The sequence below is a fragment of the Melospiza georgiana genome, chromosome 1 (assembly GCF_028018845.1).
Source record: "Melospiza georgiana isolate bMelGeo1 chromosome 1, bMelGeo1.pri, whole genome shotgun sequence".
Classification (NCBI taxonomy): domain Eukaryota; kingdom Metazoa; phylum Chordata; class Aves; order Passeriformes; family Passerellidae; genus Melospiza; species Melospiza georgiana.
The window spans coordinates 20,161,513-20,181,873 of NC_080430.1; the positions used below are offsets into that span (position 1 = coordinate 20,161,513).

At 35.3% G+C, this 20,361-nt stretch overlaps 1 protein-coding gene across 1 annotated transcript in view; it reads right to left on the reverse strand.

Moving 5' to 3' along the window:
- The window catches only part of MALRD1 (MAM and LDL receptor class A domain containing 1), a 230,646-nt gene that overhangs the window by 62,120 nt on the left and 148,165 nt on the right, over positions 1-20,361 (reverse strand). Inside the window, exons 29-32 of the mRNA XM_058018380.1 lie at positions 17,992-18,120; positions 13,593-13,754; positions 11,008-11,165; positions 3,978-4,179 (exon numbers count right to left, since the gene is read on the reverse strand). Of these exons, the coding sequence (XP_057874363.1) occupies positions 3,978-4,179; positions 11,008-11,165; positions 13,593-13,754; positions 17,992-18,120 (651 nt within the window). The remainder of the gene's footprint in view (positions 1-3,977; positions 4,180-11,007; positions 11,166-13,592; positions 13,755-17,991; positions 18,121-20,361) is intronic.

The window sequence follows — 20,361 nt, forward strand, 5'->3', positions numbered from 1 at the left end:
AAGGATTATGCACAACCTTTACAGTAGGTTTAGTTTGTGCTTTGCTACGCAGCAATGGGGAGACTTGCAAGAATTATGATATTTCAAAGCAAATGTTTCACCTAAGTGAAAGCTGCCAAAATCACTGAAAATTTTACTGTACTTGAGGTCCTAAAAAGTAAATCTGACCCTATTTTGGTAACTCGTGTGGTGAAGTCAAGAATTATGAGAACATCAGATAAAAGCCCCGACCCATCGCATCTGGGAAATAGCACTTCCTAAATTCACAATTCCACCAGGTCAGATGACACAGTGTTAGAGATGCCATGTCCTGTCTGTTCTGAATGTTTTGCACTATTTGAATTGCCCTTTTATCTCCAGTGTATCCCTACATAATAATATGTTCTACTGGAGACAAATCTTTCAGGTGAAAGGAAAGCTGCAGGGGGATGTGGTGCGAAATTTGTAACAATGACAGTCCTTTCTCATGTGCTGAGTTTATAGGCTAAAGAGACATTTTTTGAAAAATATTTTATAAAAAGGGAATAAATGAAAAAAAAACCCTCAGAAGTAAAAAAGACTTCAAAATAAAGTTATCAAAGTTGATGGGAAGTGGTTCACAAAACAGAAGAAAAGAAAGAAAATACTTCAGACACTGTGACCAGCTATGGGAATTAAGCTATGCAGCCAACATAGACTAAAAACAGTAATTAAGAAAGAGAAAATGATAAGGAAAGGTGAAGTAGAAGAATAGACACAGAATTAATTTTATTCAAATTAATAATTTCAGTAAGCAATATTAATACTGAACTGGTGATAAGCATGACTGATGGTGAAAAAGCAAATACTGTTTTCTCAAATACACTGGAGCCTCAAGCACCACATGATATTTCCACTTGTCTTTATACCCAAAATTCATCCCAAATATTCATTTCAAAGTGTCAACACTATTCTTTTTGAATAAAACAGAATTACTTTAGCAATTAGTTAAAGCAGTACAATTTAGAGGTATAAATTCCCAAAGAGTTGCAGCTAAATAGGGCCTAGCAGGTAACTTGACTGCATAAAAGAGCTGGAGCATCATTCAGTGCTGACTTTGTACTGAGATTTACCTTCTTCCACTAGATCTCCACAAGCACAAACATTTCACTTGGGTGATCTCTTGAAGACATAACAAAATATATTTACTATTTATTTGTTTCTCGAGAATCCTGCTCCAATATGTAGAAGTGCTATTTAACTAAATTACACCAAATTTGTCCACCTGGTTTATTTCCCTAGTAATGAATGAGTGGGAAAATATAGTATTCTGATTTTTATAAGCAGAATAAAGTATGATTATTAGGCATCTTTGGGTTATTTTTAGGATATAAATTAGGCGTAGCAATAATTTTTAGAACTTCTCTAATGCCTCCTGTTTCAGTTCAACTAGAAAACACTATGAGAAAGATATTAATGAACATAAAATCTGATTCAGTACTTTGGAACTTTTGTTCCATCTGAAACTAGAAATAAAAATGTTTTGTAAATTATATTTTGAAAAAATTAAGACATAATAAATTTTTGTGTTTTTTAAAATCAAGCTGTTATTTACAAATTTGAAGAAGATAGTTACAACTGATTAACAATAAAATTCTTTGGTCCCTAGGATGTAAAATAAGATCTTCACACAACTTCATCAGCAGAAAGTTATGAACCTTGAAAAGTGGTATGAATATATCTCATTTAGCAGCTAATTCTGAATTAGATCCAGTGCCACTGACAGCTTCCCCTGCATTAGCATCAGCTGGAAGCTACTTCTGCAGTGGTCCCAGCTTGACCTAGCACCGCCTTGACAAAACCTTGCTTAAGTGTTCAGAAATATTCCTGGATATCTAGGAACTGTCATGGCTAATATGGACTGACTACTTAAAAACATAAAGACCACAACTGAACTAGAGCTGCTGGCAATGCTTTATTACTTAGAGCTCCCAACCTGCTAAATTGTGATTGCCTCCATTTAGAATGTGTTGCCTCTGGAAACTCAAAGTAATTAAAGGCAAGGTGAAATATAATAATATAGAGAGAGGAAAAAAGATCTGCAGTAGCATAGCTATCTTCTGAAAGGAAGAACACTGCACAAAACCTGCACTGCAGGTAATACACTTTTCTTTGAGCTAGGTCTTTGAATAAACATAATGAGCAACAATCAAAGCAGGACTGACAGTGGATTAGGTAAACTTTCCCACTGATTCTCTTACAGAAAAAATGTTCTTGCTTGAATATCTACAGGACAGTGCTTTTATACTATTGGAAGGTAATATCTTCAAACTTTACCATCTGAATTTTTAAGCATCTCTCTAACAACAGTTAGTAAAAAACAGCACCTCCTCCTAAGCAGCTCTTTGTCAGGAACAGTACTAAAAATTCATGGTAGGTTCGTTTTTTTCCCCCTAAATTGCTCTGGTTTATTGTATTACATGGATTTTATGTAATTCTCTTGCCTCTTCACAAGCTCTAGGCAAGCAAGGATTATTAAGATAGAATTCTTCCAAGGACAGTATGAAGCCAATCTTAAGCAATAGCATCTAGATATAGTTTTTTGTCTAAAGAGAAGATTATCTATCAAGTTGCAATTTATGCATGTAGATAAGGCATGAATTTTTTACTTATTCAACAAACTGTACGTAACCAATACAAATCCAACAAATTTTCCTTAGGCCAAATTTATGATATGTGACATTTGTAAGAGCAACACATTGTGATACAAGTTAGATACTTCAAAGTATTCTACAACTGGAAAATCTCTGGAGAAAAATAATGTAATTAGAAAATATTGTTCTATTAAAATTAATTTATTTCTATAGTTATTATTTCAGAAGTACAGATACTTAAAATATATAATTTGAAAATTTTCCTATTATGCTATACTATGCATGAAACTGCCTATGTAATCCTTAAGACAAGGCTAAAAAAGGTGATTAACGTAATATGGGTAAAACAAATGCCTGTTTATGCACATAGTCTGCAGCTCATTGAATTACATTCCAAAATATTATTTGCCTGAGCCTATTTAGAGAAAATAAACAAAACTCTCATTCAGTTCAAGACTGAACAAATGTCACCCATGTGAACATATTATTTCACTTGAAGCTTTAATCAGCATGTGTTTAATTCCTCCAGAAGGTGCTTATCACAATGAAAATAATAATAGAAATAGTTTCTTGCACAGCATGACAACCAGGTCATACACAGGCTGTCCTATCTGAACAACAAGAGTTGTATTAATAAAAAGAAAGGTTATCAAAGAAGATTTTTGTAACCTTCATATTGGCATTTATTTAACAATAATAATTCCTAGTTGTCCCTTAGTCATTAAGTTCTGCTGAAATTTCTATCAGAATCTATATTTGCATGTATACTGTTCCTTTTCTTCTGATTTGGTATCATATGGTACCTTTCATTTTCAGAGTAATGCTTTTCTTACAGAAAAAACTGCTTTTCTCACAGAAAAAACCAGGGCATTTTAAGACATTAAAATTTTTTTCTTACATAGATCAATTACTTGTGTAGCAGAAATGAGTTTGTAAGTACTCAAAGAAAATATTAGTGAGGGAAATATGATACACATTTGTATTTTATGAAGAGCTCAAAGATAAAATAATAACAACTTTCTTTGAAAATAATTGTGAACTACTTTGATACTCATAAAAGTCTTTGGTCCCAAACTAATGCCTTCTTTGAATTTTTCATACAGGAGAAAACCAATACAGTGGAATGGCAGTAGATTCCTCTCAACTGTGGTTCAGCTCCTCAACGCCAGTAATATTCTGAGTTGCTATAATTATTTATATGTGCAACTTCTAGCTAAAACACAGAGGTGTTGTCTATAAACCATGAGAAAAAAGGAAATATGTCAGATTTTGTGACTGTGATATACATTGAAATATGAAATGCCACAATTTTCCTTGCCCTCTGGAAAGAGAACATGCATGATATACAGCTGTGTAGTAGCATACCTCCAGCAATGCACTCTGGGGTGAAAGAAATATCATCGAGAGCAAATTCTGAGGGTTGGCTCCACCCCACTTCAGCTTCAAAGGCAACTCTGAAAAGGCTGTTACTGGAGAGAACTACACTTCCATACATCCATTTGTTTTCTTCATTTCTGCTGGAAGACCACATAAGGATTTCCATGCCATGTTCTTCAACTGTGTAGACCTGTTGATGACAGAAATCAATCAGCATTAAGGAACAGGAGGGCAGCTTGGGGGGTAACACAGCCCAAGCGCAGCAGCGCACCTCCCTGTTGGGGCAGCACTGACCCTCCTTCATATGGTTCAGATCCAATTCATATTGGTGATGATCAAATGTTACTGAATACTTTTGCTAATGGTAGTTCAGCCTCAAATATAAAACTACTGTGGAAAGAAAAAAAAAACAAAACCAAAAAAAAACCCAGCTAACCGAATCAGTAATTGCAAAATCTACAAAGAATCTCAGCCTGACATACAGAAAATAATGAGTTAAGACTTAACCCCAAATTCATTTAGAAATTGAAGAAGGACTGAGTAGGTTCTTGAGCTATTCTTTCATCTCTAAATGGTCACCTCCTTATGGTTAGACTGAGTGAAGATTTTAGAGGTATGAATAAAACACTTGGCAACTAGGGATTTAAGTCTGTCATCTGGTACTAGCAATTTATAGTATGGAGTTTGAGACAGTCACAGGAAGTTATTTTAAACATATTTAGCAAAGATATTAATAAAAGTACATAAATATTTATATACTGAAAGCAATAAGTATAGCAATGAGTGAAGTCCCAATTAACCAACAGCTAGTGAATTTATGCCAAGAACATGAAGCTGGAAAATACCAAGGTATTTGCTTTTCCCACACAGGTGTTATAAATTCCTTATACAATCTGACCAGGTTTAAAAAAAAAATGAAAAAGAGCTGGAGAAAAGAAAGTAAGCATATTCTGACCATTCCAGATGATAACTATTTCTTTAAGGGACTGAATATTATAATCAATATCCATCCTCTTCTCGCCATTTACAGAAACATAGTTTTCTTAAACTAATTTTCAAGTGACCTTTAGGTTCTGTTCCCTTATTAAACAGAATGCCCCAGTTTAATAAGGGAACAGAAACCCTAAGGCCCAAGAAAGTTATGAAATTGAACCCATGCTAATTATCTGTATAATTCAGTAAGTTTGATTCTCCCAGTCCACCTGGTGGGACAAATAAGCTAAAACCCCAAATGGAACCCTAAATCCCACATAATTTGTGTATTGATTAAAATATCTGTGATGCCTGAAAACTCTTGCAAGTTATTTTAATTTTGGAGTAAGGGAGCAAGAAAGAATACTACATAGAGTAACTCAAATCAGGACCAAATTTTGTCAAGCCTGATCTTTGGTTACAGGACTGTGTAACAGCAATATCTTTTCACTGAGCTCCTAAAAGCACACCTCTTGCAGGGCTAAAAGGACAAGTGTTGAGAAGAAATAGATGGTTCAACCCATAAATAAAATTTAAAACTGTGTGCAAGAGTTTTTCACATTACTGGGCTCTGAGGTCTTAATAAGTAGAAACTCTTGATTAGAGAGTTTCATGTGAGGTTAGGACAGTGTTAAACACCTGTGTGTGTCTCTGGAACCATTTACTATTTCACCAACACAGCAGGATTCCTGACAATCTTGATGATCTGGAAAATATGACAACCTTGATAATCTGAAATTTTACAGTCTATAACAATGTTAGCATGGCTTTAGCTATAAGCAGTGATATTTACCTTTTGGAAGGTAAATATTGAGGCAATATTCCTTTCAGTATATCTCATTGTTGAGTCTCACAGCTGCACAAATAGTTATTGGGGAAGTGGGAAGAATCCAAAACATTTAAAGACAATGCTAGCATCTTTCTTACAGGGTACTTAACAGTTGTCACATTGTTTAAAGCCTTTTTTTTTTTTTTTCCAGTTGTTCTGGTCAGATTCATAGGAGAATTTTTTCATACTAAAAATTTCAAGGCATAATAATTGTTTGAACAGGTCTGTCTTTGTACAGAGAAATTTCATTGTGTCCATATAAAGTCTGGTCTCAGGTGCAGCAAGGACCCATTCTGTGCACATTCAGATCAACCCTGCAGCTCAAGCTGAGTACCAGCAATGAACCAGTCAGGAATCCTGCTGTGTGCTCTCTGGCCAGTGGGTCTGGAATGGCAGCAGGTCAAACTGGGTCCTAAGTGTGACATTTTGATGACATCAGCTCCTGTTCACATGGATGCAAAGTCATCTTACACGCCTTGTCTTTGCTTTCTTTAAAATTTAACTTACATTTACCATAGAGCAAGGGCATGCAGATATGTAATTACTAATGGATTAATTAACATGTTATGGTAATTTATGTAACACTGTCCTCAGACTAAAGTTTAAACCTGGTGTATAACAATCACATAGGTAATTGAGGAAACTGACATCATGTAGTGTAAATCTCTAAACTAGTACATTGGAAATCTCGGTTGAGCTGAGAACAGTTCTGTTTCATGTGTCATGTACCTTCCTGGGGTAATGCTGCAATCTCACTACTTGTCAAAGTACTCCAGAATACCTGAGTTCTCCAAACCTTTTTCTATCCACAACTATGCCAGGAAAGGGTGTGTGTTCTTAAATGTCTTCTAAAAGAAGTTAGATGAAATTTCTAAAAGAATAACACATAACTGAAAATGCATGCTAAGTCAAATGAGATTAAAGGAGAGTTCAGAAAAATGGGAAGCCCAAGGATTCTGTTCCTTTAGCAGGGGATACAGGTCTTATTTTCTCTGATGTTTTGCCTGATGAAAGTGAAAAAATAATAATATAACTTCTCTCCTGGAATGACCCATGTCACTCAGTGTTTGAGCATTTTCTGGATCAGGAAGTACATCAAGTGTATACAAGACTTTTGCTGGCCTCTGTAAACACACACAGCACATGAAAGGTCGAGCAAATTTTCATGGATAAGATCTCCCTAGAGCCCTGGAAGGGTACAACTCTGTGGTGCTTAATACCTCCAGCACCAACTTCCTGCACAGCATCCTATCTAAAGTGTACAAGCTAGTCTGGTAGTGAAAACAACTTCAGATGTGCAGGAGAAAAAAGCTGGCAGGATGAATCCCACTATATGCTATGTAAGGGAAGAAAAGCAACCCCCAAACAAAAACCAACCAAGTTTAAAAAAAAAAAACAAAACCACAAAGCCCTCAAAACAACCAAACAACAAGTTGCCACAAAACCCCATTGAACAACTCTGTATTTATGAGTCTGATAAGATTGTTCTGCAGCCTAATACTGATCTAGCTGATCCACAGAGAGCAACATTCTTTAGAAAATCCTATTTACCGCCTTAAAGTCATGACTTCTCCACAGAATATCCTGTGTGTTAGAAGCTTCTGAATTATTTTCCAGCTTCTATTTCATTTTGAGAATATGGAAAGTACTTTTTAAGATCATGAAATATAAACTGTTTTCTATTTGTTAATCAGCAGTTACAACTCATGGTTATCCTGTACCCTCATCCTGACTTTTCAATATGATTTATTATCTTGCCTGAATCTAGAAGTTGGAATGCTGGAAAGTACTACATTCCACCTGAATTGCCTAATAAATAAGAAACCAATGTAGGTAGGTCTGAAGGGTGCATAATAAGAGATGTATTCTCCCACCATTGACAACTTAGAGTCTTTAATTGCCAACCGAGGAAACAGGAAAATCCTGAAAAGGAGAACCTGTCTTTTCACTTCATTAGGCACCAGAGACTCATGTCAGCTGAGGAAAATTTCCATTGACTCCAGTGAATAATGATGCTAGGTTTTCTGCTTTACATCTTTAAGATCATGCTTTTGAACTCTTCATGTTCCTCAGCAGTCATCATAACATCTCTTCCTTGGATTGAGGTCTCACCAGAGACAGACTGAAATTGTTTCTAAGTCCACAAATCAGATTACAAAATTGTATTATATTTCATTTTCCCAATAGAGAAGCACTTAAAAAATTACTTACCTCTTTTCTCTTTATTCCTCTAAACCTCTGTTTGAAGCAATAAAAGTTTTACCTAAACATTAGTTTAAAGTAATACAATATTTAGGTTTTTGAGTAAAAGTGACTTGTCTTATACCAAAATTTATTAGAAATCAGTTCTTTTAGTTGCAACAAATACGAAGACAGAAAACTGATATATTAGCTATACTATCACATCAGGAATTAATTTCAGTTTTAATTCTCCACTGTATGAGTATGGCAGACTCCTGAGGTAAATGGGCAGAGAAGCATAATAAACACTGAGTGTTTTCAATCTAACTGACAGATGATCAATAGAATTTCCATTGGGAAAAAACAGATGTGAAAATCACATTCATTTTTGCTGAAACTGCTCTCCTACACCATTAAATTCAACAAAGTAGTCATAAGAATGCAAAGAGAAATGCGAGGTTTTTTAAATTTACATTTGCAGCATAATGCAGACACATTTGTTTGTATTAAGAGGCATTTTCGTCCAGAAGATATTGATTGATATATTAGACCAGGCTTGTATTTAGTGCTGGATAACTCCCTTTTCAAAGACTCTTACCAAATGTTTCCAAGGAAAGCTAGTGGGTTTGCTCTTAGTCATTACAAAGTAATTTTCCTAGCCTGTTGATTAATGATAGATTGAAGTCCTGAAGCAGGAGTATTCAGATTTCTTTTAAAAAGCATCCATTCTATGTTAATGCAAGAGTTTCTGTAAACATTGTATCTTTCTAAAAATAATAAGAATAGCCCAGACTTTTGGTTTCCCTATGAACAAATTACAGATTTTATGACAATGGAATTGTGCAACAGAAATGTGCATTGTGAATACAGAATAGAAGCATTTCAAGTTCCTTTTCCCCTTTCCTCAGTGACTAGCTCCTTTTCTGAGTAAGAATAGGATTATTCCTGTAACTTCCCACTATTTTGTGTAGTTTTACCACATCTATTTCCTATACCATTACAATGTTCATTTTAATCTTTCTTTTACTGATTCCTTGTATGCTATTTTAATCACACATCTTAGTATGTCCTATATTTGCAGTCCTTGTATTTTTTTTTAAATTCAGATTCAACCAGATAGCTGTCTTTCAGATAAGAATTATATCAGCTTTTGTACTGGTGTTATAATATTCTGGCACATTATTCAAGCTTCCTATTACAGTTTGACTTCTTTCACCTCCAGTGCAAAATGAAAAAAAAAATCTTCACAGAGCTGTTGTTTCTGAAGTTTTGGGCTGTTGATTTTATTGCTTTTCTTTTTTGTTCTTTTTAGGTGTTTTCCTTTTTCACTTGAATGGGTACAGTTAATTTATATTCTTGATTTAATAACATCAACAGTTGATACTGAATAGCTTATTAGTTTGATAGAATAGTGCAAAATGTCCACAGAGGTAAATTGATTCTGTGATGAGGTGATATTCCTTGCTGAGTGCCTCAGTCTGTTGTGAATACGTTTCTATGTAAGAGTACATGTAGCAAAGCCATAAACAGGGAACTTTATTTGTGTGTGGGAGTAAGACAATTCTTTATGAAAGTAAGACAATTAGAGGAAATTAAACTAGTCTTCTTAAAAAAGTAAAGTCCAATTAAAAAGCACGCTCTGGCTGTCTGCCTGCTAACTCACACATAGGCCACACACATCCACTTATTCACTAATGCTAAGTGTTCTGTGATGCTTGAAAACATTCAAAAGCTCCTTCAAAGGATCTCATCATCAATCTTGCTTGCTGTAAGGTCCCGGATACTTGAATTTAAACAGATAGTTAATCATTGATAATCTCACAGTATTTCAGCTATCAACAGGTCAAAAAAGGAATTTATGTTTGCTTTTTGCTCCTGCTTATACAAACTTCATGAAATACAGCTTTTTTTTTATCAATAAGTAAATTTACAGCAGTACTTAGAGGAATAAACTAGGTGCTAGAGATAAAATTGATATGCAAATCCCATCCTGAAAAACTTACTAAAAAAGATGGAATGAAGGATAACAATGTCCTTGGGCTGGATGTAAGGAGAAGATAGTGGAAAGTTTACCAGTGGCACAAGTTGCCCCTAGAGGCTGAGTAGTCTCCATTTATGGACATTTTCAAGACTGGGTAAATTCCTGAGCCACCAGCATCATCTTGTAGCTGACTCTGCTTGGAGCAAGGGGTTGGACTAGAGAGCACCTGAGGCCCTTCCAGCCTAATTGCACTACAATCCCATGGAACAGTGCTATGGTTATCCTTTTCAGTGGAGAAAACAGTGGTAAAAACTTTCTGACTTAATTCAATGTCCAAGGCTACAAAAATATTCTTGTTTGCTTTTAACATAGACTAACGTATATTCTGTACCAACTAAAAAAATTAAAATTACCTGTATTTTCAAAATTTAACAAACCCCACAGACAGGAGTCTTTCTTGGGTCACTTAAAAAGGAACTGTGGAGCATATTTATACAGTGAGTCACATGAAGTGAGCTGTTTGCCAAGGGGTCACATCCCTGCTTGGACTGTTGCTGGATTACTTAACAACCAAAATTGTACTTGTTAAGGATGCTTGGGGAACAGCAAGATGGCAGTTTCATGGAAACTTGGGCCACAATTGTTAATACAGTTATATACATTATTTCCAATTGTTTTAATAGAACACCTTTCACACATAGTTGCATTAATATTTTAAAACCATAGAATTTTAACCACTAAACATTAGAAATTATCTCCATTTTATGTTAGAGTGAATTCTGCAGAGAACTGTGCTGGTACTGGGTAGGTGTTAGTATGCTAGTCAAATGTGCAGTGTTAATTCTTCCACATGTAGTAAAAGGACTTCAAGTGGAATGAAAACTAAAGCAGAACTGTGACTTGATCTTGTGAGGAGAAGATTCGTGTAACAGCAGTAAGTTGTGATGAAGTTTTGTTAATATAAATTCCTGAGATTTTGCTAATCCTAGACACAAAAATGCAAACAGTGCTAAAGCAAGTATTATTATGCCATAATGTAGTAGAAGGACTTTTACCTTTAAGACTCCTGTTTGCCTAGAGGGAAACATCCAGAACCAGAAGCGAAGTCTGCAGACCCCAAGACTAGGTGGGAAGAATTTTGTGGTGGTTATCCTTGCTCTGTTTCCTTCCTTCTGGGTGGATGAGTTGACATACAAAAATTTCTGTCCTTTACCTTAAAAAAAAACAACAAAAAAAAAAAACATTTAGGGTTTTTCAATAATATTTTATGCTTTGCTTTAGTTTATAAGTATTTTTATAAACACAGATGCTACTATTTTTTTTCTTTTTGCCACATACATGTATACCATATTGTACGGCAATCTTCCTTGCTAATGCTTTGTGTATTTCACAGAATTTCAGAATAGCTTGGGTTGGAAGGGCCCTTAAAAGTTAACTAGTTCCAACCCCATGCCATGGGCAGGGATGCCACCCCTGTATCAGGCCTCTCAGAACACATCCAGGCTGGCCTTGAACACTTCAAAGGATGGGGCATCCACAGCTTCCGCACATATTTTTTCCAGTGTCTCACTGCCTTCTGAGTAAAGAATTTCTTTCTAATTTCCTAATTTCTAATCTAAGTCTCTTCTCTTTCGGTTTAAAAAGGTGTTACTTGTCCTAGAAGTCCCTTGCGCTAACCAGAATCATAGAATAACCTGACTTGGAGGAGAGGCACAAGGATCATCAAAGCCCAACTCCTGGCCCTGCAGAGGACACCCCAAGTGTCACCCCAATGTGTCCAAATGCATCTTGAGCTCTGTCAGGCTGGTGCTGTGACCACTTCCCTGGGGAACTGCTCCAGTGCCCAACCACCCTCTGGGCAAAGAAGCTTTTCCTAATATCCAACCTAAATCTGATGGACTGATGGATATTTCTAAGTATTACAGGCTGTTGGCAATTCTGTCAAGCAGTTCCTCTGTAGCTAATGTGAATATATCTTGCCTGGGTAATTTAAAAGTAAATTACAAATCTGGATAATTTTGTAAACACTTATCTCTAATTTTGTTTTCCTTTTGCTTATTAACTGTGTTTTTCTTACAATTGCTGGGTAATTTCACAGAAACAAAGAACTAATTAAATGAGAGAAGCTGAAATAGAAAAACACACAAAATCTCCTTAAAAAGCCAGGGGCTAGTAGTTGTTTTCTTATCTCATTGCATCAAAGTAACAGCAAGGAAGCAAGTCAAACTACTTATTTGCAAGAAACAGCTTGCCTGGAACAGCTGCAGTAGTTTCTACCCTCTACCTTGTCTGTTCTGTCCCTTTCCAGGAGGAATGTAAATTCCAGATTTACAGCCTGCGACATAAAGTGGTAGGAATGTCTGCAGAAACTATGATTTGTGGTAGATAAGCATTTCCCTCATGATCAGGTGAGCTGTTCCTGCAGCAGGTGCAGAATAAAGGAAAAGGGAGAATAAACAAGTTGGGCAGAAGTTGGCTACAGCCACCCATGATAAGGTGTCTCTGTTGATTTTGAAAACATAAAATAAATTAAAAAAATTGTCAAAACCTGGAGATGGTGCTGCTCACAAACCCAAGAGAAAAACAGTAAAAATATTGATACTTCTAGATTGGATATTAACTATACTTTGCTGATTAGATGGAAATTAAGATAGGAATTCTAACCATTAAGGCTTCTGGAAATAAAGTTAATGACTTCTTAAATAGAGATTGGTACATTTGTGATGGAAATTAATATCCTACCCATATGTATGGTATAATATAAAGAATATATTATTTAATATTTATGTAATATAATATATAATTATGTTTACTATATAAGACAGATTACTGTAATTGCCTATCAATATATTTCATTCTCCTGACAATCAGCAGGCATCGTGGTAGCAGTTTGTCAAAAATATCTTAAGAACTTCTAAAATAACATTTCTGGCAAGCCAATGTCAGGGAGGTAAGTTAAATCAAGGCAGAAGCCTCAGGCATTTTACACACAGCCCCACACTTTGCTCCTCATCCTGCTTATGGTTGAATCTTTTTATAAAATTCATTAGGATGGGAGCACACTTCAGGAAAAGTAGATTATTTAAAATATTGACAAGGAGAAGAGTATTACTATAGCCAGTTACTTCAGGAAAAGTAGATTATTTAAAATATTGACAAGGAGAAGAATATTACTATAGCCAGTTAAATTTCATCAGAGAGTTCATCTTTTAATGTCAGAAGCTGACATTATGTATCTGAAATTTGTTATTGGAGTTGAACAGAAAGGAATAGTATCATTTCAGTTGGATGAGACCTAAAATGATCATCTAGTCCAATTGGCTTATCAGTTCAGGGCTGCCCAAGATAAAGCATTTTGTTAAGGGCTTTGTCCAAACGCCTCTAAAACACTGAAAGGCTGGGGGCACTCAACACCTCTAGGAAGCCTGTTCCAGTGTTTGGCCTCCCCACTGATAAGGAAATGCTTCCTTATGTCCAGTCTGAGCCTTTCCTGGCACAGCTTTGAACCATTCCCATGTATCAGCTGATCACATTGAGATGTGCTGTTATCTTGGCACTGCTGTACATTTTTTGTAGGTTTTATTTAAAATTCTGTGAACATTTCATTTTCCCAGAAGTGATGCAGTACACATGGCAATACCTGGTGTGTGGTCAGTATGAGGATGTTTTTGCCCTATGACAGCATTGTTGCTAATATTCCAGTCAAAATCATCAGTAGTGTCTTGTGTTAATCCACATACAGTTGTCCACTCTTGATCTTGTGTTTCAAAGTTACAGCTTCCAGGAATACTTGTGTAGTAACCTGAAAATACAGCAAAGTCAATTATCATCCCAGCTCTACATAAAGTTGCTATAGTGTGCACACTAAAAATGAAAAGGACTCTGTATGGCTAACATTGTGATTCCCTGAATTTCATGCATGGACATAAATAATATGTGATAATTAATGAGGAAAGGAAAAAATCATTCTTCACTTTGTTACAGATGAATGCCCATGGCAAACCAATGACTTCATCATATTTATTTCTTATCCAAGGTAAAGGGAAAGAATTATTTCCAGACAATGAGCTAGAAAAACTGGACTGCCCTTCCACAGTGGCATTTTTCATAAGGACGTGTTGGCCTTGTGAACATTATGTCTGATGGCAGCTTTCTGATGAGGGATATGTTCTAGTGGTTAGGACACTGACTAAATTCAGGAGGTCTGGATTAAACTGCTCACTTCTAACTCTGCTGCTTCAAGTTACTTTGGAAAAGTAATTAATTAACAAAATGATATAAATGCTGTGGTACAGATGAACCAAATAGCAGCACAATCTCTTCTGTTGGCTCCAATACATCTTTTCCTGAGTTATAAAGCAGAAGCAGCTACACAGTTGCTGAGTGTGACTGTGGACAACACCTCTCAGGAGACTTCAGAAAAATGTTAAAAATTATTAAACATCACAATCAGCCATGCATTTTAGATACAGGTCTGACTGTGACTGAACAGAATGGGTTTGAGGATCTAGACTATATGTTCCTATATCTAGAAATATTCTGCAATAGTCAAATACAACTATTTATGTATCATTTTCTGCATATAAAGGATAGAGATAAAAATGATAGATTTTATTTTATTTCATCCTATTAATCTGTTTTGTTTTTTCCTATTTTCTATTTTGATGCTAAAAGAAAAACTGAGGCCATTCTTTATGAAAATATTATCATAAAACTGCTTATGACCAAGGTCTGCACACACCCTGTAACCCTGTGGACTTTTGTTCTCTGTAAAAAAAAAGTGTCACCTTAGTTAAATGCATAAAGCAAATATCTTAAAAGATGTATAATTTTGATCCAATATAGATTATTCACTGGATCAAAATCCTGTATGCTAGGGGGACAATTTGCATTGTAATGTAGTTTCTGTCCTGCAAGGACTGAAGTGTCTCTCCTAAACACAGATCTGCATTGGCAGTGCATTAAAAATATCATGTAACTTTAATAAAGGCCTAACTCCAACAATAACCTCACACACAGGAAGAACAAAGGGAGCCCATTATTTAAAAAAAAGAAAGTACGTTTTCTTGTGTATCTCTAACAAAATCAAAGTCCAAATCCATTTAGGATTTACACTGGTCACAATAGAATACCTGACCATTTTTTTACTCTAATATATTAGCAGTGCATTCATAAGGCAATTATCAATAAATATTTATGAACAGAACTTACTGGGTTGACAAAGTCATGTGACCCATCTGCACCTGCTGGCTGCTTTTTTATGGGTAAGCATACACCCTATTTAGAAGCCAGTAGAAGAAAATTGCTCCATTTATTGGAAAAATTGCTTTTATTTCAATAATTCAAGCACTCCTCTAGTTGGTTCATCAACACTGAGGTTTGCTATTAATCAAATCTGTCTGTATAGTTGGCTGCAATTCATGAAAATTGAAACTGCTTTCATGTGTGGTTTTTTCACCTCGGTACTTCCAGCAGCATACTGAAAGAGAATCAAAATTTTGCAATATTGCCTGACTGGACTGAATGAAACATAGAATAAGTAATTACCATGAGTTTATTAAAAAAAAAGTCCACCAGCCAATGTGGATGCAGTTCATTTCGTACAGGTTCTGTTGTAAATCCTGCATCCAGGAATTGCTGCTGAGTAGATTAGGGTCCATTTACTTCTTTGGAATTACACTTGTATAAAACTATAGTAGAATGTGAAATAAGCTCAGACCTTGAGCTCAGTGCAAAGGAGAAAACTGCAGACAAATGTGGCCATAACCACTTGTGATGGGACAGGTTAGGCTATGAAGACATTCTTCTGTGCCTGTTATACTTTTTTTTTTCTGATTAAGCAGCTCCTGTTGTCTTTTCATTTAAAACATCAGGTTTCTGTATCTAACAGGCATTATGTGCTCTTTAATGTTGTGTATTCCCATCCATAAGATATATGCTCAGGGAAAAAAGTGTGCTTATCTAAATATAAGGCATCATTTGTTGGAGACTAAAGAAGAGCAGACAGGGAAATATTATACCTGGGGCTTATCTGAGTATTCTGAATGCCAGATTACTGTATCTCTGCATTACACTTCAGTAGAGACAGCAAGACTAAAGACTGATGAAAATACTTTGATGTATCTACAACCTTTCCATCAACAATAAAAAGATATTTCAGTCTGTGTTTTTGAAGTGAATATCAACAATTATTTTTTTCTTCCCTTGGAAAAGCTTTTCTTCAGTATAGCAAAGACTGAGTTGCTTTATGTGATTCAAGATAATTTATGGCCTGAAATGTTCCAATCCATTATCTGACTAAGAAAAGAGTCCTTCCAGAAAACACAGAACAACACCCTCCCCCAAGGAAGCTACTATATTCTCTAAAAATATTTAGAGAATAAATCAAGTGTCTCCATAGTTTTCTGAATATCTTTACTGAACACTTCACTTTAGACAGTAAGTCAATTTAGTGGGTATCTGTTAGATCTGGAAAATGTTACAAAGGTGAGTTTACAGAGTGTTATGCTGCACTTACTTTGCCTAACTCCTGAAAAAATAGTGAAGCTTTATACAAGAAATACAGATTAGCTGTTTAAAATCTATCTTGGAGTCTATAAAAACCTAGTAATTTTAAGTTATCATTCAATGTAAATTCATTTCCATGAATATGATTCACAAAGTTCACTGCAACACAAAGTACTACAAGAGGTTGGGATCAGAAATAGTGACACTATCTTCAGCTTTTATACTTCAGAACTGCTATTTAATTTTATGAAAGGGAGAAACTTTAAGTTAAATCTGCTATAGTGAGATTCAGACTCCTAGAATCTCCTATAGTGAGATGTAGACTTTTTAGCATCTTTTTTTGTAAGTCTGTAGCCTGGTAAAAACATTATAATGTGCATTGTCCAATAAAGGGTCATTACTTTTGTAATCCTGTTCACTCGAGCATGTAGCAACCCCGTGCGAGAAAAAAAGGCCCTTGATTTTCAAAGGATCACAAAATATTGACCTATTTCAGTGAAATACTTTTACTTCCAAAAAAGATGAACATTGAATTGATGTGTGGATTCATTTACTCTATCTAGCAAGTTTACTTTTGAGCATACCTGCATTATGGCAGAATTTGACCCTCCAGCTCAAAGATCAACATTTAGACTGATTACTGAGCTGCATATATGGACTACTTAATCTTCCTGCTCCAAATATCCAGTCCAGACTGTAATTGTAAATAAACAAAGATATGGAGCAGGAACAAAGGCACAATGCTTTACTGCTTCTGAGTTTCAGGCCTGAATTGGAAAGCCCATTAACTTGATCCAGATTTTTAAATGGAGCTGTGTCTTTCCATCTCAATCAGCCTCAGCAAAGAATGCCTTCAGACAAATTGTGTCTCAGTATTCATTAGGACTTAGGCAAAGATAAACAGACTCAATTTTTTTCCAACTGTTCTGTAATAGAGAAATGACAGTAAAATATTTTCGTAGCTCTGAGGTAGAAGCAAGATCAAATAATGAAACTGTACTCACACTACTCAGATGAAAAAGGCAAAATTCATTTGACAGGAAAGTCAAGTTTATTTTTAAGTATTCACCTTTTTATGACAGAATCATGCCTAAATGTTATTGTACATAAGTTTTGCTTGCTTAGCTTTTCCATTCAACATTGATATTTCCTTTCAACACCTTTTTACATTAATAAACAAGCTTACTTTTTCCCTCAGAGTTAATTTTTATTGTAACTCATTGATTTAATTTTTCAAGTATGTTTTTAATCCCTAAGCTGGTTTTGGCCTTCGTATCAGGGGGATTTTTTTTTGAGTATTTAACCTTTGGTTCTAGTTAGTTATACTTTTGCAACTAAACCGTTCTTGAATACTTTTGCAGCAAAAATCTCTAAGGATGTGAAAATATCAGCCCTTTTGACCTGGGGACAAAGGCAACCTGCTTGTGATCATCTTCTAAGTGAATCATCTTTATAAACTCACCTTAACTATACTACACAATTTAAAGATAGAATTTTAGTTGAAGATTAGATTAACACACAGAGATACTCACTGCAGTCAGCTTCGTCTGATCGGTCTTCACAGTCTGGTTTATAGTCACAGATGAACTGAGACTCTATGCACTTCTTATTCCCACACACAAAATCAGTGAGAGCAGGGCAGTCCCTGGGATTCTCTCCAACTGAAACCAACAAGACATTTAAATCAATATTGCAATTAGATCAAAGGATGTACTTTTTAATTTTTTAACTATTATACATCATGGCTTCAGGGTTTTATTGCTTCCAACAGATTTTATTTGGTCTCACTCTTTTAATGTTGCATTATATATTTCTAGACTACTGCATTTGCCTTGCCCAAAGCTTAAAAAATAGGATGTTTTGGCTGGAAGAAAATTCAATTCAGCATCAACATAACTGTTTCCCTGGTATATTTGTTGTGGACATTCTATTAAAAAAGGTTTCTGTGAGCTGTTGAAAAGTAGACAGGCAAAAGGCTTTATTCTGCTCATAATTATATTTTTTTTTTAAATAACATTTTAAATGAGAAAAATCCCTGCTATACACATTTGCATAATAAAAAAACTTTTAGAGCCTTTATAAGACATTTGCCCTTTTTTTCTGTAGAGTTTAGACAAACTGCTGCTATGATTGTGTGAATTGCTGAGAAATTTCTCTTAGGGTATGTAATATGCAAATCTCTTTTACAAAAATTCGTGCTCATCTCTGAAGGTGAGTGAAAATCATCTCATAAAATGAGTATAACTTAGTAGCTTGCACTTAAAACATTGGGTTCAAATCCAGAGTACTGAGAATCAGCCATCCCTAGACTCTAAGCCTAAAAAGGAACTTACCTAAGTTATTTTTTAGTTCAGTGCACTGTATGCATAATTTCAGCCAACAGTAATTGAAACAGTTCTGATCATCCTAAATACAACACTTCAAAAACACTCTGATAACCTTAGATTGCCTTTCAGTCTATAGCTTCAAGTTCTGCAAAAAGACATTTAGGAGAATTTATTTTGATGGTATTCATTGTAATGTGTTTCATTTTTTCCTTCAAACGTGACTAAAATGTGACATATTGTTAAACACAGTCTGATCAGAACACCATGATATTTGCCTTTGTGCAAGCCCATCTTTCCAGAGGGAGCAGTTGTTGTTGTCAGGGTATTAATCCCCTCAAATAGTGGGGCTTACTGAATTTTACAGACTGAGGAACTGCATTCTCATTGAAGCAGAATAGGAAAAGAGAACTAAACTTTTGGTTTAGTTTCAACATGTACTCAAATTAATATTAAACAGAGTGACAATACAGCAATAAAATGCAATCCATACATTTTAAATGGATAGTACAAAAAAGAAGAAAAAAATCACCACTAACGTTGGTTACTTGCAGAACCTCAATAGTTACATTTTCAGCTTGGAAATACAGAAGCCCATGTGCACTGACACACCAAAAAAAATCTTTCCAAATTGATATCTGTCTCGTTATTTTGTCTTTTAACTTTTCACTGTCAGTTTGATCTGATTAGTTACCACAAACAAATTGGCATGAATGCCTTAAATACATGAAAATCTATTGCTGCTTTTTACAGACAGTCCACATTGCAGAGAGACATTAGCAGAGGAGCAGACTCCTGAGAAAAAAACTGACTGAGGCATTTGTGATGGTTAAGGCAGTTTTCAAACCTCTCCAAAATTATGTGATAAAACCTGATTGAAGGTACCATCAAAAATTCATTAGTATGGCTCATCCTAAATTCTGGAAAGACTCACAATAGTTCAGGTAGGCAGAGATCTCACAAGACCTCTCTAGTCCAACCCACTCCTTCAGCCACCCCCAGTACAGCAGGTTGGGAGGGACCATGTGCAGCTGGGTTTTGGATAATAGCAATAGATGGAGCCTCTACAACCTCTGTGGACAACTACTTGTGCTGGGTGATCCTCACAGTAAAGTGGTTCATTGTGTTCTCATGAAATTTCCTGGTTTTTGAATTTGTGCCCATTGCCTTCTGTCAGTAGGCACTTTTGAGAAGAGTCTAAAACCTTTATCTCCACTCCCTCCCTCTGCGCTGGAAATGATGCACTGTAATATTAAACTAGTTCCTTAAGCCATTATTCAATGTCCTAAATAATGACAGAAATTGGGTAATTACAAATCCATTAGCATACAGTGTTTTTCACTGCATATGAAATGGTTACATTATCACCATGCAGGGGAATGACTTTTGAAAATCCATGGCTTTGTGGCTGATCATATTCCACAGCAATGCCTTATGTGATGCTATGTTATGATACTCTATCATTTATATTTAGCACTAAATTACAGTTCTTTTTTTTTTTAAAAAAACAAGCAACTTTATAGTACTTCAAACATACCACAAACCAGCATTTAATAATGTTATTCTAAAATAAAATGT